Source organism: Macaca nemestrina, chromosome 7 (genome assembly GCF_043159975.1).
Source record: "Macaca nemestrina isolate mMacNem1 chromosome 7, mMacNem.hap1, whole genome shotgun sequence".
NCBI lineage: Eukaryota > Metazoa > Chordata > Mammalia > Primates > Cercopithecidae > Macaca > Macaca nemestrina.
Window position 1 is genome coordinate 46,058,160 of NC_092131.1, and position 24,574 is coordinate 46,082,733.

Sequence of the window (24,574 nt, forward strand, 5' to 3'; positions counted from 1 at the left end):
CCCATTTCCACAAAATGAACTTTGTGATTTTTCTAAGATGCATATTTGATCACGTCATTCAGTGTTTAAAATGGCTTCCCATTACACTTATGACAAAGTTCAAAATTCACAGGACTCAGAAGGCCATGCCTGGTTGGCTCCATCTTGTCTTTAAGCACTATTTGCTCTCTATGCTGGGGCATCTCACCTCCTCCTTTTAGTTGCTGACTTCACCAGGCTCCTCTCACAGGCTGAGAAAGGTCTTCTCCCTCCAGGATCCCCGACCCTGACAGTGCCCATCCATCTCCTTTCAGGTCCCACGTTACACTTCACTTTTCACAATGTTTTCCCCCCGCCATAATCCATACTAAATGATGTCACTGAAATATTCTCTCATAACACCTCTTATTTCTTATTAACACTTACTATAATTGTAGCTTATTGATGAATTATAAAATTATTTCTTTTTAATATCTGTCTTTCTCACTAAACAAGAAGTTCTATGAGATCAGGGAGTAGGTTAATTGTTGTCTTTGCCATGCTGTCGGCATCAAGCAGAGTAACTGACTACCATAGAACAGGCCATCAATATCTTTGAATATTTGAATACATAGCTCCACATATATAAACATACACAAATATTACATATTGCTTCTTTCAGTTAACATTTTTAACACATTTTACATGTTTCTACAGTATTTTATGTTTATCATTTTAAATGATTTAATATTTTAAAAACTAGATTTTCAATTAGGGCCTCAATAATTATTTTCCCAAATTCAAATCTATGAAAGTACTTGTTCTAATAATAATATTCAATCCTTTACATTTCAAGAAAAAATATCCAGTATTCACCATCAGAATGAGAATGTCTATAAATTGTATTCATTCAGACATCATAAATTTGGTATTTATTAGTCTTTTGATCGGAGCAAAGCTAAAGCTTACTTCTGTATTTTCTATTTTAAAAACTCTATAGCTGGTTAAACAACTTAATAATAAATAACAATAATAATCAGGTGTCTGTTTACCTTATAATTACTTTTTTTTTTCATTAAGAGATTAGGAGAGACAGTGGAATGACACTAAAATAGGTATCAGGCACCATGAGCCAGTTCCACCTTTGTACTATTTATGAACTCAAAAAATATGTTTAATATCATGGGCTTCCATTTCTTCACCTGCAAATGATAGAATTACACTTGGTAAGCTGTCAATGTTCTCTGAAAATAACATTCTAAAGCAGGATCTTGGGGAGCTCCCCTTAGCCACCTCCACTGGACTTGTTACTACTGTTGGTAGCCAATACACGTATAATTCATTTTGTTTCAAACATAACTATGATATAAACAAATCACAAATTCTAGCATCTAGCAGCCATATCGAGCACATAGAAGTCACTCAAGAAATATTTATATCAAATCAATCTGAACTCAATTGAGACTGGCCTCCATAAATTAGATCTGCTTAATCAGGAGGTTAACCTCCTATAAAATCTAGGGATGGTTTTTATAAATTTTAAACTATTTGCAAAATGTCTAATGAATGAGGTTTTTCCTGGAGATCATCTTTATACCTTTTTCAGAGTCTTAAAAGGATCTCTATTTCCCAGTGTCACTTCTATAAAGGCACAGATTGCTGAAATTGGTCTGTTTCTGAAAGATACCCTACAACCAACAATTACACAACAGGTTTTAATCTGGTCCCCACTCTGGGATGAGAAAATATAAATCTTTCATCTGATGGAAGTTTTATTGATAGGCAGAAAACCATTCCATCACAAATTACTAATTCATTGCAAATATTTCTTCTAGATCCTAGGACACAGCCTGACATCCTAATTTATACTGGCCCCCTCCAATGAATGAACACATCAGCATTCATAAATTGAAAGTCCCTATCTAAATCAATGCTAACAACTGTTTGATATTTTCCTTATATTTTCTCATTTGTTTACACAAGCTTCAAACTAAACAGGTAGTAAAATTGTTCATTACTGAAGTGACTATTGCTACACATTTTATCTTCTTCATTAGTGGTTAGCAAAATGAGGTCTCCTGGGGTCCTTGATGACTGGGCTGCTAGAATAGTAATGCTAATAATATGACATTGTCAATGCTTCTGTGTCTGGCAAACATTAATAATCAGATCCTCTTGGGACTCCATCAAAAACAGCAGCCTTAATGGGATCTTTGTGGTTGCAAACATAAGTAGGTTACGTGAGTGGTACATGATGTCTCTCAGGTCTACCAAGCCAAAGTGACCCCAATCCAAGAATATTTGAAAACACTCCTTTTACATTTCCCTCTCTACTGGCAGGGAATTTCACATAAGAACTGGGAAGCACTGTTTTCTAGGCATGATAGTGGAGCCAAATGTTCTTAACTAATTCTACATACATGTGTGACCTATTTTATAGCATTATATATAGTTATACAGATTGTATCTATTCAGTTAAACCAAAATGCTAGTTATATTTCTATTTTAAGCCAACAATGCCTGTCTGTTGCTTTTTCTTCCTCTTTCTCCTTGAATCCTTCCAATTTCTTACTAAAAGACGTGGAATCTTGCTTACTGAGGAAGAGCAAATACCTTGTAGTCTTCTGTTAGCATAGCTCAGTTCACATTCAACTAAGACTTACTACCATCACCCATAGTGAATAAGATTCTACTTTCTGATAGCAAAATACTAAAATTTCATGCCAAAAATAATTTTAATATAAATATGAGTCCTGCAATAGAGCAGCTAATGGAATGAAAAATCTTCCAACTGATATGAAAATGACATTTCACATTGGCTTCCATTGCTAAGCACAGTCCCACAGAAAAAAAACACACTTGATTCATTTCAGCTTCTTTGGAGAAATTCTAAATGGAATTCTTGGCCTAAAATGTTATTAAAATTAATACCAGTTAGGTCTTTAACCACAAAAACAAACAGTAGGAAAAATAAAAATTTAACAGGACTCTGACATCTTTCCAACACAGACTAAAGAAGCACTGAGTGTAGCTTTAATAGGCATTAATTGTTTAGGGACAGAAGGGGGATGGAGGGATTTGGGAAGATCAAACGCAAATCTTTAAAAAACCTTTCTGTTGCCGGGCGCGGTGGCTCAAGCCTGTAATCCCAGCACTTTGGGAGGCCTAGGCGGGCGGATCACAAGGTCAGGAGATCGAGACCACAGTGAAACCCCGTCTCTACTAAAAATACAAAAAATTAGCCGGGCGCGGTGGCGGGCGCCTGTAGTCCTAGCTACTCAGGAGGCTGAGGCAGGAGAATGGCGTGAACCCAGGAGGCGGAGCTTGCAGTGAGCCGAGATCGCGCCACTGCACTCCAGCCTGGGCAACAGCATGAGACTCCGTCTCAAAAAAAATAAATAAATAAATAAATAAAAATAAAAATAAAAATAAAAAACCTTTCTGTTAAACAGTCAAGGTAAAACATTGAAAGCTTCACCATACTTTCTGTAATGTCTTGTAATGCCATGATTTGGATTTTGCTTCAAGATAATTTTGAAAAGAAATATTCAAAGGGTTAATGCCCTAAATGTAGGTTCTCTTCATCACCCTGTTCCCATCAAATGTTCTGCACTTTTGTGGAATGGCAACTATAAATTACCACTCTGTAGTCAATGCTCACTGGGGGAAAACAAAAAAGATAAGCAGTTTTTAATCACATAGCAATTTCATTCAATAAAGCTGACATTAAGCCAGGAGCAGTAGCTCACACCTATTATCCTCAGACTTTGAATGGCCAAGGTGGGAGAACTCCTTGAGGCCAGGAATTTGAGACCAGCCTAGGCAACATACTGAGACCCCCATCTCTAGAAAAAATAGAAAAATTAACTTGGTGTGGTAGCTTGCCACTGAAGTCCAAGCTACTTAGGAAACTGAGGCTGAAGGATTGCTTGAGCCCAGTAAGTTGAGATGACAGTGAGCTATGATCATACCACTGCACTCTAGCCTGGATGACATAGAAAGATCCTATCTCTAAAAACAAAAACAAAAACAAAAAACCTGAAATTATTTGTTCAAAAGTATCAAGAACTGTTTAGGAGATCCAGAGTAGAAAAACTATAAGAAAATAAGATTCAAAATGTTTTTCAAATTTCTAAATTCACACACTTCAAATAATACCTGTCATCTTTTCATTAAACTTCAATCAAAGAGTCTGAAATAACACAAGCTTGCCATTATTATGAGAGCTTTTATGAATAAGGTATTTGCTCCTCAAGTAGGCTTTAGAGGAAAACATATATTTTTAATGGAAGTGTATAAACACAGACATGCTCTTTCTTTTACTTTTATCTGTCAGGCTAAGGAAAGTAATGAAATTGTAAACCTATTACTCCAATAACTGGCTTAAAACTGATTACTCTAATAGCTAGTCAAGCATATAAACTCATAGACACCCACTTCAATGCAGAGACAGTCACCTCTACTAATTTATTCTACCCAAACAACACAAAAATCTCTTTTCCTTGCTTCCCACCCATCAACTAATTATGATTTTAATTTAAGGCATATATCTCTTTAAAGTGGAATAAACATTAGGGTCTTGCTGACAAGAGAAGCATAAAACCCCAATATTCCTCTGACAAATGTAACTTTTACCACCTATGGTATCCTCCAGACAGGATATATCTTGGAGAGAGATTTCTCTGGAAGATGCCATCGAGAGAACAGCTGTTGTTAATGATGCCAGTCTTTAGCATGTGCAGACAAGCACACAAACTTTAAACTTACAAAAAATGTCTTCATCTATAATTGAAAATGACATATTTATCTCCACTACATCAAAAATCCTTCAACACTTCCCATAAAGTAGGGGGAGATAGTGTCACTGTCTCCAGCAAAAAGATGTACGTTTCAGGCTGCCTGAGATCATCCTGGAGACCCATTGATATGGTCTGGCTATGTCCCCACCCAAATCTCTTCTTGAACTATAGCTCCCATAATTCCCATGTGTTATGGGAGGCACCTGGTGGAAGATAACTGAATCTTGGGGGCAGTTTCCCCCATACTGTTCTTCTGGTAGTGAATAAGTCTCACGAGATCTGATGGTTTTATAAGGGGAAATCCCTTTGACTTGGCTCTCATTCTCTCTATCTTACCTGCTGCCACGTAAGACATACCTTTCACCTTTTGCCATGATTGTGAGGCCTCCCCAGTCACGTGAAACTGTGAGTTCATTAAACTTCTTTTTCTTTATAAATTACCCAGTCTCAGGTATATCTTTATCAACAGTGTGAAAACGGACTAATACACCCATGCTGCAGGACTGAAGGAAGAACTTCTATCAACCAAGAAAAAAGCATTTACTGAGTGCGTCTATGTGGACTACCAAGGTTTACTGAGGGCTGTCTAGAATTCTCAGTCATAAAATTCCATGCTGTGACTATTTCAAACATAGACTGGCTCCAGAGCTTCTACTAAAAATAAGACTCGGAACTATATATGTTAAATATATATATATACACCCATATGTTACACAGTCATTGGTAAAGTGAAAAAGCATGAGGGAAATCTTCTGCAGCTTTTGAAATAGTGATGTGTGTTTAGGGAGCTCTCAAACTTAGGTGTTAAACATTTCCACAGCAATTCATACTTAAAGAGAGCTTCAGATTTGTTTTTATTACCATCCTAGCATCACAGAGGAAGCTCAAATGCCCCAAGAAGAATCTGTTTCTAAGGAAACTCACCATGCACCCTTATGTAAATAACTCAGAAAGTAGGGCTGCTCATATTCCAACTGTAAATGTGCGCAGATCTGTCAAATGACTTCTAGTTCCCTCCCAACCTCGAATCTAATGCCTCCATCTCCAGCAATCAGCTGGCTGTGTAACATGTTCATTTGCTGGGTCAAATTCTCAAGCAGGGGACAATAACCCGTGTCTAAGTTGCAAGAAAACGAATAATACAGGATGGAGATTTTAAAGGGATGTTCTCTGAGCCAGGGAAACAAGAAAATGGAGACAAGAAGGTATCATTTGGAAATGAATTGTCTTTGTTAATAATTGTTGAAGCTGTGTGATGGACATATGGGGTTCATTATATGACTTTTCTCTCTACTTTCTTGTATGTTTGAACGTTTCCATAATAAGTTTTTTAGTGAAGATTTTCTTTTCCCAACCTCCCCACCATAATATACTGAAGGAAACAAAACACAAATACGGATGGATGGAAGGTAAGATCCTATGATGGTTAATGTTATGCATCCATATGGCTAAGCCATGGCACCCATATATTTGGTCAATTGTTAGTCTGGATGTTTCTGTGATAATATTATTGTAGATGAGATTAATAATTAATTCAGTGACCTCTATGCAAAGCAGATAGACCTCCATAATGTGGGTGGGCCTCATCCAATTCACTGAAGTCCTTAATGGTACAAAAACTGACCTCCCACAAGCAAGAAGGAATTGTGCAGCAGACAGTCTTCAGACTGGAAGTGCAAAATTAGCTGTTGCTTAGATCTCCAGTCTATCAGCTCAACTTGCAGATTTTACACTTGCCAGCTTCCATGATCATATAAGCTAATTCCTTAAAATCTCTTTCTCTCTCTCTCTAAACACAACCACAAACACACACACACACACACACACACACACAATGTTGGTACTGTTTCTCTGGAAAAACTCTCCCTAATAGAGCTCCCTATAGCCATTACAGAATTTTCAGTTTGTCTGCCCAGCAAAGAGCAAGATGATCTCAGTCCTATCTAAAGTATATCTCCCTGTCCTGTCAATTAGTCTTTTGTTAAGCCCCTACCATGTTTATAACAATCCATAATTACTTTATTTATTTGCCTCTTTATTTTTGGTTTTGTGTTTCCCTGTCTTCGTCAAAAGCATGTAATTTCCAAAAGAGTAGGAACTACATCTCTCTTTTTCACCATTTTGTTTCCAGCACTTAGCACAATGTGTGGCATGACACAGATTCACAATGAATAATGTTGAATGGATGAATAAATATTCTCAAACCAGTAATCTCTCACCTGAGTTTTTTGGAATTTGCACCCACCAAACAGGTGATGGGCCCATCTGAATTATTATAAGCCTATATATATTTTTAAAGCAAAATATAAGATTAATATCAATTCTCAATTATTTGTGCCTTAATCAAGTAACCAAAACCAGTAACTACACATTGCAATGAGATATATCAAGGCTTGTCCTGATGTTCAAATAAACTTTTACAGTTCCTCAATTTTCAAATGTTTAATATCATATATTAGGTTGAACCATATGAAACTTCTCACCTACAAAAACAGCAATTTCACAGTGCCATATAATGTAACCCATAGTGAGAGAAATGTATATTCTATGCAAATTAAGATATTAAAATCAGAAGAAAAAATACCTTGTAACTTATATTACTCACAAGTGTCCTTCCCACACTAGGGACCACCCTTCCAGTTGGGTTTTGTTTTATGTATGTCCCAGTGGAGAAGGGTGACACAATAAGTATAAAGGGGACATTTTAAGTATCCTATTATTTCAGGACAAAAAACTACAAAAGTGGAGGGCTTGGGGAATGTAGAAGATATCAGTTTTCTAAAGAGCATTCAATCCTTAATTCTAAAACAATTAGGGATTGAAAACTCAATTCTAAAACTTATTGTGCAATTCTATAGACTGTCAAAAGGTATCCCAGTGGAATTTTTTTTTTTCTTTTTGAGACAGAGTCTCACTCTGTCACCAGGCTGGAGTGCAGTGGCACAATCTCGACTCACTGCAACCTCTGCCTCCGGGTTCAAGCAATTCTCCTGCCTTAGCCTCCCGCATAGCAGGGACTACAGACGCATGCCACCACGTCCAGCTAATTTTTGTATTTTTAGTAGAGACGGGGTTTCACCATGTTGGCCAGGATGGTCTCAATCTCTTGACCTTGTGATCCACCCGCCTTGGCCTCTCAAAGTGCTGGCATTATAGGCATGAGTCACTGAGCCTGGCCAGAATTTATTTTTAATCATCTAATTAAAAAGAAAAGGAGGGGAATATGTCCTTTTCTTTATTCCAAGATATTTGATTCATTTAAGATTCATCTGAGTAGGACATGCCTAAAAGGAAGCCACTGCACAGACCTGCAGGTGAAGGAACCTAGACTCTGGGTACAGGTAAAAGAAAATTCATTGCTAAAGAAGGCAACAAAATGCCCCAGGAAAGAAGACTATGGATTGTGCTGATTTTACATTATCCTGAAAAATGCCTTTCTCTGCCTAATTCATCAATCATACTAAATATGAAGTATGAAGAAGCTGACGATGGTTATTTACAACTATAAGATGAGCACATGGCTAAATGTTCCTCTCCATCTCAAGGAGCCAAAAATAATGATAATAATAAGACCACTGCTACATCCCTATATCAAGCTACTATACTATCTATTTTTATTTTTACATCTGTTTCAGATCCTGATTCACACCATTTTACAAAATTTGTCATTATTCTTCCTTATATGGGTATAAAAGGAAAACAGAACGTTATCCAAATCATTAAGAGGATACTGAAAGATACAGAGATGGGACAGCCAGACTCTTCTGTTTGGCCAAATTCACCAAAAACTTCTAAAAGTCTCGAAATCTTGAATTTAAATTAAAGTTGGTTATAATTTGACAAACTTGAATAATCTTATAGAGTAGACAAATTTCCTAAATAACTATGTTTTATTCCCTGTGCAGAAGTCAACTGCTGGTAGTGTCACAATATATATGGGGCAGTCAGGAGGAAAGCATCATGAAGGAAAAACCTTGTTTGCTCACAAGGTAGACTGAAGCAGTGAGAGAGGGAACCAGGTGGAGAAACCGCCAGATGGATACTTTGTGTGAGCAGCAGCAAAGGGGCACTGGTCCAGTGTTAACACTCTGCTCAAGCACTTCCCTTCCTGACTTAAAAGGGGAACTTAACAATAAGCCTATCCCTTTTCATCAATGGTTCTCCACCTGGCCACACCTTTAAATCACCTGGCATTCTTTTTAAAGCTATAAGTTTGCCCTGCCACTCTCTGTTGTGATGTAATTAATTTGCAGTGAGCCTCACACTGGTAGTTTTTAAAAGCTTCCCAGAATTGAGATCCTGTGTAGTTCAACTGAGGTTACAGTTAGAAAATACCCTGACTGCTAATTACAATCTATATCATAAGTGTCTGACAAGCTTTTGTTATGTCTTTCCTTTGTAAGAATCATTATAACCCCAGTTGGGGAGTGTGGAATACCAGTGCTAGAGGAAAATTGAGAAAAGAGAATCTTGCCTCCAATTTTCATCAACCTATTTGAAAAGATTGGAAACCACTGCCAAGTGGGGCTTCCACCTTCTTCTCCTGTTATAGTGGGCCAAATGGTAGCTCCCCAAAGATATGTCCATGTCCTAATCCCTGGAATCTATGCATGTTATATTATTTGAAAAAAAAAAGAGTCTTTCATTGCACATGTTATTAAATGAAGAATCTTGGGATGAGACTAGATTCCTTGATTAACTCCAGTGACTAATGACACAGAGAAGAAGGTGATGTGAAGACAGAGGCAGAGATTGGAATGATGCAGCCACAAGCCAAAGAATGCCAAGGATGGCTGGCAGCCACAAGGAGCTAGGAGCAAGGCATGAAACAGATTCTCCCTAGAGTCTCCAGGGATTGTGGCCCTGCTGACACCTTGATTTCAGAATATGGGTCTCCAGAATTGTGCAAAAATAATTTATGTTGTTTTAAGACAATAAGTTTGTAGCTATTTGTTATGGCAGCCATAGGAAACTAATACACCCCCTAAATCCTCCATTCTCTGATTTTTCTCATCCCAGAAGTTTACTTCAAAGGTATGAAGCAGTGGATTATGTTGGGAAGATTAGATGGGCAGAAAATTGGGGTGATAATGGTAAGGCTTTGTGTCCCCACCCAAATCACATCTTGAATTGTAATCGTCATAATCACTGTAATCCCCACGTGTCAAGGCAGAAACCAGGTGGAGGTAACTGAAACATGGGGATGGTTTCCCCCATGCTTTTCTCATGATAGTGAGTGAGTATCATGAGATATGATGGTTTCCTAAGGAGCTATCCCCCCTTTGCTTGGCACTTCTTCCTGCTGCCTTGTAAAGAAGGTGCCTGCTTCCCCCTCTCTTTCTGCTATGATTAAGTTTCCTGAGATCTCTCCAGCTATGCTGAACTGAGTCAGTTAAACCTCTTTCATTTATAAATTACCCAGTTTCAGCCAGTCCTTTACAGCAGTATGAAAATTGACTAATACAGTAAATTGGTACTGCCAAGAGTGGGGTACTGCTATAAAGATACTTGAAAATGTGGAAGCAACTTCGGAACTGGGTAACAGGCAGAGGTCGGAACAGTTTGGAGAGTTTAGAAGAAGACAGTAAGATGTGAGAAAATTTGGAGCTTCCTAGAGACTTGTTGAATGGCTTTGACCAAAATGCTAATAATGATGTGGACAACGAAATTCAGGCTGAGGTGATCTCAGATGGAGATGAGGAACTTCCTGGAAACTGGAACAAAGGCCACTCTTGCTAGGCTTTAGCAAAGAGACTAGCAGCCTTTTGCCCCTGCCCTAGGGCCTTAGAGATCTATGGGACTTTGAACTTGAGAGAAATTATCTGAATTTAAAACTTATGTTTAAAAGGGAAGCAGAGCATAAGTTTGGAAAATTTGCATCCTGACTATGCAATAGAAAGAAAATTTAAAAAAATTTTCTGGGCAGAAATTCAAGCTGGCTGCAGAAATTTGTAGAAGTAATAACAAGTCAAATGTAAATCACCAAGACAATGGGGAAAATGTCTCCAGGGCATGTCAGAGGTCCTCATGGCAGCACTTCCCATCACAGGCTTGGAGGCCTAAGAGGACAAAATGTTTTGTGGGACAGGCCCAGGGCCTTGCTGTTTTGTACAGTCTTGGGAGTTGGTGCCCTGCATCCCAGTCATGGTTAAAAGAGGCCAAAATACAGCTCAGGGTATTGCTTCAGAGGGTACAAGCCCCAAGTCTTGGTAGCTTTCATGTGTTGGGTCTGTGGGTGCACAGAAGTCAAGAATTGAAGTTTGGGAATCTCTGCCTAGATTTCAGAGGATGTATGAAAATGTGTGGATGTCCAGGCAGAAGTTTGCCACAGGAGCTGAGCCCTCATGGAGAACCTCTACTCCAGAAATGAGAAAGGGAAATGTGGGGTGGAAGCCCCGACACAGGGTCTCCACTGGGGCACTACTTAATATCTGCAAGAAGAGGGCCCCTGTCCTCCAGACCCAAGAATGGGAGATCCACCAACAGCTTGCACTGTGTGCCTAGAAAAGCCACAGCCACTCAATGCCAGCCCATGAAAGTAACCAGGAGGAGGACTGTACCCTGCAGAGCCACAGGGACAGAGCTGCCAAAGACCATGGGAACCCACCTCTTGCATCAGCCTGACCTGGATGTGAGCTATGGATTCAAAGGAAATCATTTCAGAGCTTTAAGATTTGACTGTCCCACTGAATTTTGGACCTGCATGGGGCCTGTAGCCCTTCTGTTTTGGCCAATTTCTCCCATTTGGAATGGGTGTATTTACCCAATGCCGGTATCTGCACTGTATCTAGGAAGTAACTAACTTGCTTTTGATTTTACAGGCTCATAGGTGAAAGGGATTTGCCTTGTCTCAGATGAGACTTTGGACTTGGACTTTTGAGTTAATGCTGAAATGAGTTAAGACTTTGGGGGACTGTTGGGAAGGCATTATTGGTTTGAAATGTGAGAGAGACATGAGATTTGGGGGGAACCAGGGGCAGAATGATATGGTTAGGCTTTGTGTCCCCACCCAAACCTCATCTTGAATTGTAATCCTCAGAGCTAGAGGAGAAATTGTTATTGTAACCCTAAGAACCAAATAGGATCCTCATAATCCCCACATGTCAAGAGAGAAACTAGGTGGAGGTAATTGAATCATGGGGATGGTTTCTCTCATGCTGTTCTCATGATAGTGAGTGAGCTCTCACAATACCTGATGGTTTTATAAGGCAGTCTTCCCCCTTCACTTAGCACCTCTCCTTCCAGCTGCCTTGTGAAGAAGGCTCCTGCCTCCCCTTCACCTTCCACCATGATTAAGTTTACTGAGGCCTCTCCAGTCATGCTGATTTGTGAGTCAATTAAACCTTTTTTCTTTATAAATTACCGAGTCTCAGGCAGTTCCTTATAGCAGTATGAAAATGGACTGATACATGTGGCAATTAAGATGTTGGCCACTGGGGTCAGGCAATGTTTAGTCTGAGTCCCAGCCTTGCCACTTAATAGCTTGAAAAAAAAAAAAAAAAGAATTCATCTCTCTCACCTCGGTTTTCTCATCTATAAAATGGAGATGATACTAGCACCTGTTTGTTGAATTGTGAGTGGGAAAGGTGCACAGATGGTCCCCAACTTACACTGGTTTAACATATGTTTTTTTGTCTTTATCTAAAATTCTCGATTTATGATGAGTTTATCTGTAATTAACCCCATTGTAAGTGGAGGAGCACCTGTACTTGAACATACTCTCACCTAAATGCAGAAATAAAATGAAAAGTATTTAATAACAGCAGTCATTATGGCCCAAGCAAAAAGAATCTGGCCACAGCTGCTGGGGCAGGTCAGAAGCCCCTGCTGACTCAGAAGGTAGCTGTTTAGTTGCAGGTAGAGAGGAGAGGGTAATCTTGTGCAGGAACCAGCTAGTTGGGTCTTTCTACCAGCTGGTAGGGATAAATTGTCACATTTTAGCAACCATCCTTCTGAGCTCCAGCTAAGCACCAGCTTTGCCACAATGTACCAAACCTGTTTCCTTACTTACTCAGTGCTCTTATCTTTCTCTGGAGAATCCTCCACCTTCCCATGCTCAGTGTTGAGAAACTAAACTTAAACTTGCCACTCAAAGTAACTCAGTCAATTTCATTTTGGATAAAGTATCAGTCTTTGGGATTTCCACTCCCACCTTCATGTTCTCTTACAGCAGGGAACCTCTGGGCATTGGTGTGAGTTTATTTAACATGATGTGCTGTTCCTGCTGGCTCCTGCTGACTCCAGGAGAATCAACCTCTGCCTTACAGCATTCCATAGCAGGAGTACCTCTTGGTGATGACCCTAGGCAGCACAAGCTATATAATTTGCAAGACTCAGTGCAAAATGAAAATGCAGGGCCCTTGAAAATCACTAAGAATTTCAAGACTGCAACAGCACATCATCACTAAGCCAAGCACAGGGGCCCTTCTAAGTGTAGGCTTTGGGCAGTTGTGCAGTTCCATGCCCATGAAGCCAGCTCTGACTACAAAAAGCCTTGGACTGTTCATCCTCCAGCCTCCAATACAGGCCCACCTCACGGCAAGCTGCAATAACTGCCGGCAGGCACATTGACTCATTCCTCTGCTATCTTCTTTGCCCCTGCTCCCACCGCCAGGGTCAGGCAGAAATTTCTAAAACAAGTGTTCTCCTGCTCACCAGAGGAACTGTAGCAGCGGCGTCTTGTCAAGTTCTCTCTCCCTCCAGCACCACCAGTATATTCGCCCCACCACAGCCCCCCAGGCCTACATGGGACACCAGTGAGGCAGTCTCCTGCCACAATTCCAAAAAGAAGCACGCGGCACTCTCCTTTCCAACTCTTTGTGGGGCGTGCTGAATTCCAACCTTCTTATCACAACTGGCCTGACTGGGTCCCACATCTGTCCTCCTTCTCAGGGTCTGGTCCAGGAAACATTTCATGGTCTCCAAACCTCTTTCCTTTCACCTTTTCAAGTCATGGTCTGCCCTTTCCAGAAGAGGAAGGGCATTCTTCTTCCCTTGCCTGCCTGGGAGGAAATGCCCTCATGTTACATTGTCTATGCTTTCTATATTGTGCCTCTTAAAATGAAGCTCTTTGTACCAACTCCTAAATTTTGCTTTTGGAATATAAAGTTTTTTTTGCGGGGGGACAGCAAACAAAACAAAACAACAAAAATATTCTCTCTCTCTCCCCCTCTTCTCTCAAAGCTGGGCTTCTTTTAAAAACTATTATCTCACTGTGAAATTTTTATTTTTAATCAATTTTTTATCTCAAATCTGAATATTGGCTTTTTTGTTCCAAATGATATTCATCCTTCCCCCAAAGCAATCATTGTCAATGAACAACACAAGAACATTACATAAAGAAATCAAATAATGCATGTAAAATACTTAGAATAACAATGCATGTAAAATACTTGATAATAGTAATTGCTAAATAAATGATAGTTACCAATGATCATTATCTGTATTATTATTATTACTATTACCTATGTTATTAGGAAAACACCATTCCAGTTTCTTTGTCCCCTTGCCTAAATCCAGGCAGAATGACGTCTGTAAATTCTTTAAACTTTAAAAGATATATAGCCTAAAGGAAAGCAAGGTATTTTTGTCAAGCAAATCATTTTGCATAGTAGGTTTGGAAAATAAACATCCACTCTTGCCTCTCTGGTGTTACCACATAATCGAAAAGAATTATTTTATTCTTCAGAACACCACATATATTAGATTAAAATGATTCATTCAGTTTCTGATATTCTATCATTTTTTGATCAACAAAAATGGCAATCTCATATGGTTTAATCTAAGAGTAGGATGGTCTCATTTTTATTAGTTATCTTCCATTCATAGACTGAAAGCTAGAGAAGAAGTTGCTATGGTAACCCGAAGAACCAAACAGAATCACAGAATGAGAATGGGAGAAGCCTAGTCCAGACTCATCAATCTGCAAATGAGGACTTAAGGCTCAGAGAGGTGAAGTGAGTTTCCCAAAATATCGTGGCCAATTAGTGGCAAAACTAAGCTCTGTCTGTCTGTACTGGGCTTCTTCCCACCACACCAGGCTGCCTGCCTTCCTTCTTTATGTTTGTCAAAATATGTTAAGAACATCCCAACTTCACCGAGAAATCAGTACTCTGAGGATAATTAAGGCAAATATCAAAGGTTAGACACAATCTGGGGTAGAAGCATGTTTTTCAAAGACTTTTGATAACAATAATTAAACTTGTAAAAGGAGAAATGTCAAAGTGAAGGTGTTTGCTTTTTAGACATTATAATTTGGGGATGCTCTTGAAGAAACTATTTTTAAAGCTCCCTTTACATGACCCCACTCTGAATTTGAGACATGTATTTTTCAGTGTTTCCTGAGCGAACAGCTTTTGTTCATGCTTTATTGTTATTGTTTCAACATTCTTAAAACCTCAACTTATTTGCAAGTATAATTCATAATTGTCTCTAAAATATTCAGATAAAATGTCAAACGAGACAAAAAGGAAATATTTTAAATAGTTCTAACTTCAGTTCCTCATACCCATTATAGTTTGCAAAGGAGAAAACATCACCAACTTTAACCTACCAATTTAAGTAATGAATACAATTCATGAATGTGTAATGTCATTCCTAGCAGCCATCACTGTGACTTGCTATTGCTGTTGCATTGCTATAGGCACTATGCTGGTGTCTCTACAGAATTAATTAATTTAATCTAGGTTGACCCTATGAGAGACGTACTGATAATCCCAATATGCAAACAAGGAAACTGAAGTTCGTAATGGTTCCATAATTTGCCAAGGTCACATAATGAGTGACAGCCAGCTGCTGAAGGGAGAGAAACAGAATCATGATGAATCCTACCTTCATACCAACCCATGGCCAAACAGACATCTGTTCATCTCACTCACCTATGTCCCAGCTGGGACAGTAGTGTCTAAATCATTCATAAGTCCCAGCTTTTGCATAGCAAGCTCTATTTAAAATATTCCATTCTATTTTCAGAATAAGTCATATGTCCCATGGGAAGTTCAAAAAATAAGGCCAATGCAACAGCAGGAATGCCAAAGCAATTGCCAAATCTGCAATTTACACCTCTCTCATTATTATTATCTCACATAGAGATTTAAAAATATGTCCTCACACTCTTTGATACTCTTCCCCTCAAAAAGTAGAACTGAATTTCCCAAACTTTGAGCTTCAGCTGTGCTCAGTGAACAAACACAATGTGATAAAAGTGACATTGTAAGACTTCCTATGCTGGGCATAAAAAGAGTGGTGGCTCCTCCTTGCTTTCTTATGGATCTCTCACTCCAGGGAAAGCCAGCTGCCACATCATAAAGCACTCAAGAAGCCTTGTGGAGGGTTCCACGTGGATCTGATCTGAGGCCTTTTGCCATCCCGGAGGGGACTCTGACAGCCACAGTCCAGCCTTCAAATGACATTCTAACTGAAGCCTTCAGATGACATTCTAACTGCAGCCTTACAACAGACCCTGATCTAGAATAACCCAGCTAAGCCACTCCTCAATTTCTGAACTTCAAGAACTGTTAGACAATGAATTTTTATTGTTTTAAGTTACTAAGTTTTGGGATAATTTGTTATAAGCAATAGATAAATGCCTTTATTCCTACATTATGCCTTTCTTATAACAAGGCAAAAAAGCTGAACTCTCCATGGCTACAAAAGCTGCCATATCAGTAAGCCAAATATTCCCCTTGATCCAGGCATACTTAGAACACACCAAGAACGTAGGATACCTGGAGGGTACTCTCTTCAAGACCTTCCCTTCACTCGAAAAAAATGTAAGGTTGCTCCTTGACCAGGTACATCATGCCCCATACCTTGTGGGGTATGGAAAAGGAGAGTAATAATCAGACTGATTAAAAAAAACAGCAAAGTTATTATCTGTAAGATAAGAGTACTCTCTTTAAATGTCCCACATCTGTGTGATAACCATCCCTCTGTGAGAACATCCTGTATCGCAAAGTTCTATGCTTCAGCAATTGAAAATAGAGTATGTCCTCTAAGAGCAGGAAGCCAATTATATCTTTAAGTGTGTTATTTTTCCCTCATCAAATTGAAGGCAGTGAGTAAATGACACAGTATACTCAGTGAGCTTAAAGAGTAAAAATCTCCCTTTGGAAAAATGACCATTGCCATACAAGGTGAGACACAGTCCTGAGCACTGAAAAATCTCAAAAACAACTAACAAGTGAAATGTCAACATCGTTCTAACATCATGAGACTAAAACACATTAAAGCTCTTGTCAAACAGAACACATATTTTTTCTTCAAGCATTCATCAGAGGAAAACTCAACAGAGACTTCTAAAGAGCTAAGAAAATGGGAAGTGGTGGTCAGAGCCTCTTCCCATCTGCTCCTCGAACTCTAAGGAGAACATTACTTTCATAAAGATAATGTATTCTTTAGTAAAGTCAATTCATCACGTCCACCCTGACCCACACCACAGCAAGTTGCCGAGCCCAGGAGAATCTGAAGCGTAATGCTTACCCAGCCCCTTGCGAATCCCAGTCTTGTCTTTAGATTGCTTTCTTTTCCCTCGATGCTCCAGGAAAGGAAGGCCTCCTATCGTTTCGAAACACAGTTTCTTGTTGATGAAGAGGAAGAGGACGGCCAGAAGAACAATAAAGACCCCAACAGCAGACAAGAAGCCAATGGCTTCAGGAGTGACTGGCGAGAGAACACAAAGAAAAAAATATTATCACAATGAGAGTGACCTAAGTTTCCGTTCTAACAAATTATGATCAATACTATTCAGAATCTTTACTTTTGTTAATGAGAAGTGACAAATACTCTACAAATCCTGACTCTGGCTGACATCCCCCAAGACTGTGTACAGGGGAAAGGAAAAGGACTGTTGGCCAGTACATCCTGCGATGCTGGCTCCTTAGATGAGAGACATCTATACCTTTGAATGTGTAGTTTCTTCTACCTGGAGTACAACTCTTCTTGCTCCTGTCCTCAGCCCAATATTCAACTTCAAACACACAATAAAGAGAGAGTTCAATCAAATGGGTTTAGCTGGACATGGTGGACCAGTGCTATAAAAGCAAGTCTCCAAAAATGCAGCTGCCTAAAGCTTACACAATCATCACTTGAGACAAATTTTCAGATAGATATTTCCATCAACATTGGCAATTGGAGGAAAAGTCATTTCCTGGATACATTTTGCAAATCCAACTGTGCAATTTGATCATGGTTATCAACAGCAATAAGAAAATTAATAATTCATGCCATCCATATAAGAAATTCAAATTATAGTTTTGACTGCTAATATTTTAGAATTTTGGAAGATGAAATTCCATTTCCTCCTTCCCCTCCTCCTCCTCCTCCTCCTCAGTATCGAAAAACTCGGCCCTTTAACTGACCTGGCTAAGGTCAGTATGCCTCAAAGAGTCCCAGCCATTGCATTCAGCTATGAGCATATATAACAGAGAGACCAGAGGAGCTAGTTTGGGATTTAGGAAAGAATCCTCTAAGGAAGTGACATTTGAGCCAAAGTAACATTCAGTAAAGACATCCAGAAATTAACTTGTATAAAGGGTTAGATTACAGAACAAATGTAATTAAGAATGATTCAAGGGAATTGGGTATACGTGAATATGCTTATGAAAATGAATCTCCTAAGAGCAGCTTTAATCATTGGGCAGGTTTAATATATGATTTAATAATACGAATAACACAAAGCCTTAATAATATGAAGGGATAATACTCGCCTAACCTTACTATCCAGATACATAGAGAAAAGATGAATCAAACCAATCCCAACACCTTGAAAAGATAAAGAAATAAATGATACTGCCTTACTGATTCAACCTAGTGGCAAGCCAATATAAGAATGAACAAAACAAAACAAAAATAGCAGGCAAGATAATAACTTCATAGTCTGCAAAATAATAACAGTGCCTGCTATCAAAACCAACACACACCATGAAAAATAAAGTATGTGCATATTGATTATGCCCCCTCCCTTCAGAAGCAGTACACTGTAGTAGTAGTTATAGGCAAGGGATCAGCAGTCACAGTGCTTGGTTGAAATGACACTACCACTTACTATCTGTGTGGCCTTCCAGAAATTATTTAACCTCTTTGTGCTTCAGTGAGCTAAACTATAAAAGGAGAAAATAAACACAGCTACATCAAAGGTTAACAGAGGTAACACAAGGAAAGTAATCAGTGTGGTACTTGACAGAGTCCTTAAACAGGAGTAAACCATCTTTCTCATCATCAACTTTCCAGAGCTACTAAAATATCTAGGAATGATCAAATATGGGATGGATCAGCTGCTTTGTACTCAGTCTGAGCTCTGGATCCCATCCTCCTCCCCTCTCTAGCTTTTTGCCTTTCACTTCTGTGTTGTCAGCCACTCTCCCTTGTGGATGCTGTGTCTTTCTCATTTGCATGAGAAATGCACCAGGTGTCTCCCATCCTTTAAAATTCCCTCCTCACCACCACATGCTCTTCAACCACACCCCTTTATCTTCTTCTTTCCACAATCAACCATCTTCAAAGTATTTTCTACACTCATCACCATTTTTTTTTTTCTGAGACAGAGCCTTACTCCATCACACAGGCTTGAGTGCAATGGCACAATCTTGGCTCACTACAACCTCCGCCTCCCAAATTTAAGCGATTCTCATGCCTCAGCCTCTTGAGTAGCTGGGATTTCAGGTGTGCGCCACCACACCCAGCTAATTTTTGTATTTTTAGTACAGACAGGGTTGTGGTATGTTGCGCAGGCTGGTCTTGAACTCCTGACCTTAAGTGATCTGCCCGCCTCAGCCTCCCAAAGTGCTGGGATTGCAGGTGTGAGCCACCACACTCAGTCTCATCTCCACTTTCTTACCTCTAAAGTTGCTGGTACTCTATACCTAGATTCCCACTGATCTCCTTGTTTCTAGCCTTGCCCCCTCAAGTCCATTCTCCATACAATAGCCAGAACAATCATTCTGAAATGTATAAGTCATTTCATTTGTAAGTTTGTTCAATTGCCCTTCTAAAGCCTTCTGTAGCAGGTTGCGCTGTGTGGCCTCAAGGACACATGTTCACCATGAGTCTCAGAAGGTGATCCTATTTGGAATAAAGGTCTTTGAAGATGTAATTAGAGTAAGGATTTTGAAATGAGTTCATCCTAGATTAGGGTGGTACCTAAATTCAATGATGAGTATCCTTATGAGACAGTAAAAACAGAAGGCACAAAGAGATGAAAGCCACGTGAAGCCCAGGGCAGAGGTTAGAGTTACAAAACCTCGAGTTAAGGAGTGTGAAGAGTGGCTAGCAGTCACCAGAAACTAGGAGATAGGCACAGAACAGATTCTCCCTCAGAGCCTCCAGGGAACCAACCTACCAACACCTTGATTTTGAACTGCTGGCCTCCAAAACTGTAAGAGTAGATTTGTGTTGTCTTAAGTCACCAAGTTTATGGTAATTTGTTGCAATAACAACCCTAGGAAACTAATGCACCATCCAATGGCATCCCATTACCCAGAGGACAAAATCTGAATTCCCTAACTCAATTTACAAGGCCCTTCATGACCTGGATACTGATTCCAGCCTTTATTGCTCATCACTCCCCAACATCAAACTCTTGGTTGTTGCTGTGTTCACCTATTTCTGTTTCCCCAAACGTAGGTCACACCTCCAGATCTTTGCATATTTCAAGTCCCTGGGACAACTGCTCCTCTAGCTAATCTGATACCATGCTTCCTTTGAAAACCTTTCTTGTTCTTCCAGCCAAAGCTGAATGCTTCTACAGTGTGTTGCCACCTACCAAGCCCTTGACAGTTTCTTAACCAATTTCAAATGTTAAATTTTAAATTTCATAAGAACAGGGACTATGTCTGAGTTACTCACTGTACTCTCAGCAGCTAGCATAAGGTAAGCATTCAATAGATAATTTGTTGCCTGAATAAATGTTGGAACTCTTCTATGTTACAACACATTGGCCAATGTGCCTATCAGTGAAAACTCCTGGAAAGATATACCTCAAGGGTGTCAGTAAAACTACCAACATAGGATATGATTTACATTAATATAGGTCTTAGGAAAAACAGGATTGATGTATAAGCAGAAATATCTGCATCTTATAATGTCATCAATTAATGAAACTAAATTTTTGTTTTTGAATAAAGGATTTTTTTCCATCATAAAAGCAGCATGAAACTCATTACATAAAATCTGCAAAATATGGAAAAAGATAAAACAACTCACTACTAAGATTTTGTGTGCTTCCTTTCAGTCACTTTAGCTACTTGGCAAATATAAAATTGTAAAGACTTCACTGTTTGGGCTTATAAATATTTGTATTCATTAAAAAGTTTTAATTATTTTTAAATAAGTTAAAGAAAAAATAAGTAATTCATGCATAGAGTAGAATGATTGGAAAATATTAGAAAATATAAAAATGATGATAATGTTCAATCTTATCACCTGTCACTTAACATTTTAGCTTGGTAAATAATCTTTTCTTGACTTTATTTTATCATAATTGAGATACCATTTCATATGCTTATATTAATGAATTTAATGTAAAAACATTCACAGATTGAAGGTAATATAAAGAGATTATTCAATATAACCTTCAAAGACAAGAAAAAGTGTAGAAAATGGCCCCTATGTTACTCAAAATAACTCTGCTTTTTTGGAGAAGAAACATTTTTGTTAATTCTTGTAGTAATGGCTTAACTATGGATGGGCATAAAATTTTCAGGTAAGTCCCAATATTTTTTTCTTCCCAAAATTATACAGACATTGCTACATTACCTTTTAGCCTTAATGCTCCATAAATAAGTGTGATGATGCAGCTTACTTTTCGTTACTATATGGGCAACAGAATTTTTCAGTCTGTATGCTACTAGAACCTTTTCCTTTATAACATAAAAATTTTACCAGAATGTATTTTTCTATGAGTCTCTTTGTTCATTTTTCCTGGAAGCCAGATTTCATCACATATCCATGGTTTGTTTTTTGTTTTTGTTTTTTTCCAAGCTTAGGAAAACTTTATTCGATTGCATCTTCGATAATTTCTTCTATTTCAACTGCGCTTGTTCCATCTTAAACTACATTACTATTTCTTCAGCTACAAACTTTCATTTTTCTCTATTTGTTTTTTCCTCTACAATCTGACAGATCTTAAACATTCCCTACACATTTTCACTAAGTTAAAGAAGTTAAAACATGCTTATAACCACTCTGCCATATGCACTATTATGACCTTTGAATATCTGAGTCAGAGACAAACAGTGAAGATATGGTTTTTCTCCATCTTTCCAGGTTGGGGCAGGGGTGAGGGACGGGGAGCATTAGAAATAAGTTCAAGTCTAGCTAAGGAGAGAGAAAGCTTAGTTCAGTTAGAGAAAGGTTAGAGAAAGGCAAGTTTGGTTATTTCAAAAGAGTTCATCATGTTTCTTCCAGAATCTATTAATTTCAATGTCATCTTTTTCTGTGCTTATGAGTACTTAGTGAGAAGTCTAAAGACGTGCATGAAGGACCGTTGGCCATAGATATGTTAAACTGTAGATTAGATTATGTGCTTTCTAAATAAGTAGAGTGTCATAGAAATGACTCAGAAGGTGGCAACACAAGACTTACAGGATTGCCTAATCAGGGTTGCACAAAAAGTGCCCTGTTTAGACATGTTTAAAATTCCAAATATAACTCAGCAATTCCACTCCTAGGTATGCACCCAAGAGAATTGAAAATGCAGTCATACCTTGGGTATAGTGTAGGTTTAGCTCCAGACCATCACGATAAAGCAAATATCACAATAAAGCAAGTCACACAATTTTTTTGTTTCCCAGGGCACATAAAAGTTATATTTACACTATACTGTAGTCTCTTAAATGTGCGATAGCAGGATGTCTTTAAAAAACCATGTACGTACCTTAATTAAAAATACTTTATTGCTAAAAAATGCTAAAAATCACTGATCCCTCAGTGAAACATAATCTTTTTGTTTATGGAGGATGTTGTCTCAATGTTGGTGGTTGAATGATCAGGGCAGGTGGTTGCTGAAGGTTGGGGTGGCTCTTATCTTAAATAAGACAACAATGAAGTTTGCCTCATTGATTGACTCTTCCTTTCATGAAAGATTTCTCTGTAGCATATGATGCTGTTTGAGAGCATTTTATCCACAGCAGAACTTCTTTCAAAATCCTGGCAAACTCTTCCACTGCTATATCAACTAAGTTTATGCAGCATCCTAAATCCTTTGTTGTCATTTCAACAACATTCACAGCATCTTCACTAGGAGTAGATTCTATCTCAAAAAACCACTTTCTCTGCTCATCTATACGAAAGCCACTTTTCATCTCTTCAAGTTTAAGCATGAGATTGCAACAATTCAGTCACGTCATTAGGCTCCACTTCTAATTCTAGTGTGCTATTTCCATCACATTTGCAGTTACTTCTTCCACTGAAATCTTGAGCCCCACAAAGTCATCCAGGAAGATTAGAATCAACTTCATCCAAACTCCTGTTAATATTGGTATTTTGACCTCCCAGGAATCATAAATGTCCTTAATAGCATCTAGAGTGGTGAACCTTTCCAAATGTTTTCAATTTACTTTGCCCATATGAGTCAGAGGAATCACTATCTAGGGAAGCTATAGCCTTGCAAAACATATTTCTTAAATAATGAGCTTGAAAGTTGAACTTACTCCTTGATCCACTGGCTGCAGAATGGATGTTGTGTTAGCAGGAGTGTAAACATTTGTCTCCTTGTACATCTCCCTCAGAGCTCTTGCATAACCAGGTGCATTGTCAATGAGCAGTAATATTTTGAAAGGAGTCTCCTTTTTCTGAGCAGTGAGTCTCAACAGTGGGCTTGCAATATTCAGTAAACCATTCTATAAACAGATGTGCTATCATCCAGACTTTGTTTTCCATTTCTAAAGCACAGGAAGATTAGACTGAGCATAATTCTTAAGGCTCTTGGACTTTTTGGAATGGTCAATGAGCATTGGCTTCAACTTGAAGTCATTAGCTACATTAGCCCTTACTAAGAGGGTCAGTTTGTCCTTTGAAGCCAGGCATTGACGTCTCCTCTCTAGCTATGAAAATCCTGGATGGCCTCTTCTTCCAATAGAAGACTGTTTGGTCTACATTGAAGATGTGATCTTAGGTAGACCATCTGTTTAACTTGCTGCTGCTACATCAGCACTTGCTGCTTCACCTTGCACTTTTATGTAATGGGGATGACTTTTTTCCTTGAATCTTATGAACCAACCTCTTCTGGCTTCAAGCTTTTCTTCTGCAACTTCCTGACCTCTCTCAGCCTTCACAGAATTAAAGAGAGTTAGGGTTTTACTCTGGATTAGGCATTGCCTTAAGGGAATGCTATAACTGGTTTGATTTTCTATGCAGACTACTAAAACCTTCTCCATTTCAGCAATAAGGCTGTTTTGCTTCCTTATCATTTGTGTGTTCACTGGAGTAGCACTTTTAATTTTCTTTTAAGCCTTTTCCTTTGCATTCACAACTTGACTAGCTGTTTGGTACAAGAGATCTAGCTTTTGGTTTATCTCAGCTTTGGACATATCTTGCTCATGAAGTATAACAATTGTTAGCTTTTGATTTAAACTGAGAGACTCTTGCTTCCACTTGAACACTTAGAGGCCATTGGAGGGTTGTTAATTGGTCTAATTTTAATATTGTTGTGTCTCAAGGAATAGGAAGGCCTGAGGGAAAGGGACAAGAGATGGAGGAACTACTGGTCGGTGGGGCAGTCAGAACCTACACAATATTTATCGATTAAGTTCACCATCTTCCATGGACACTATTGCAGCTCTAGAAACTGACCCTAAGGAAATGGAGATACATAAACTGCT

At 38.8% G+C, this 24,574-nt stretch overlaps 1 protein-coding gene across 1 annotated transcript in view; it reads right to left on the reverse strand.

The window, feature by feature from the left end:
- Nucleotides 1–24,574, reverse strand: part of LOC105473674 (synaptotagmin 16) — a 249,868-nt gene that overhangs the window by 125,616 nt on the left and 99,678 nt on the right. The window contains 1 exon segment of the mRNA XM_071100052.1: nucleotides 17,238–17,417. Coding sequence (XP_070956153.1) covers nucleotides 17,238–17,417 — 180 coding nt within the window.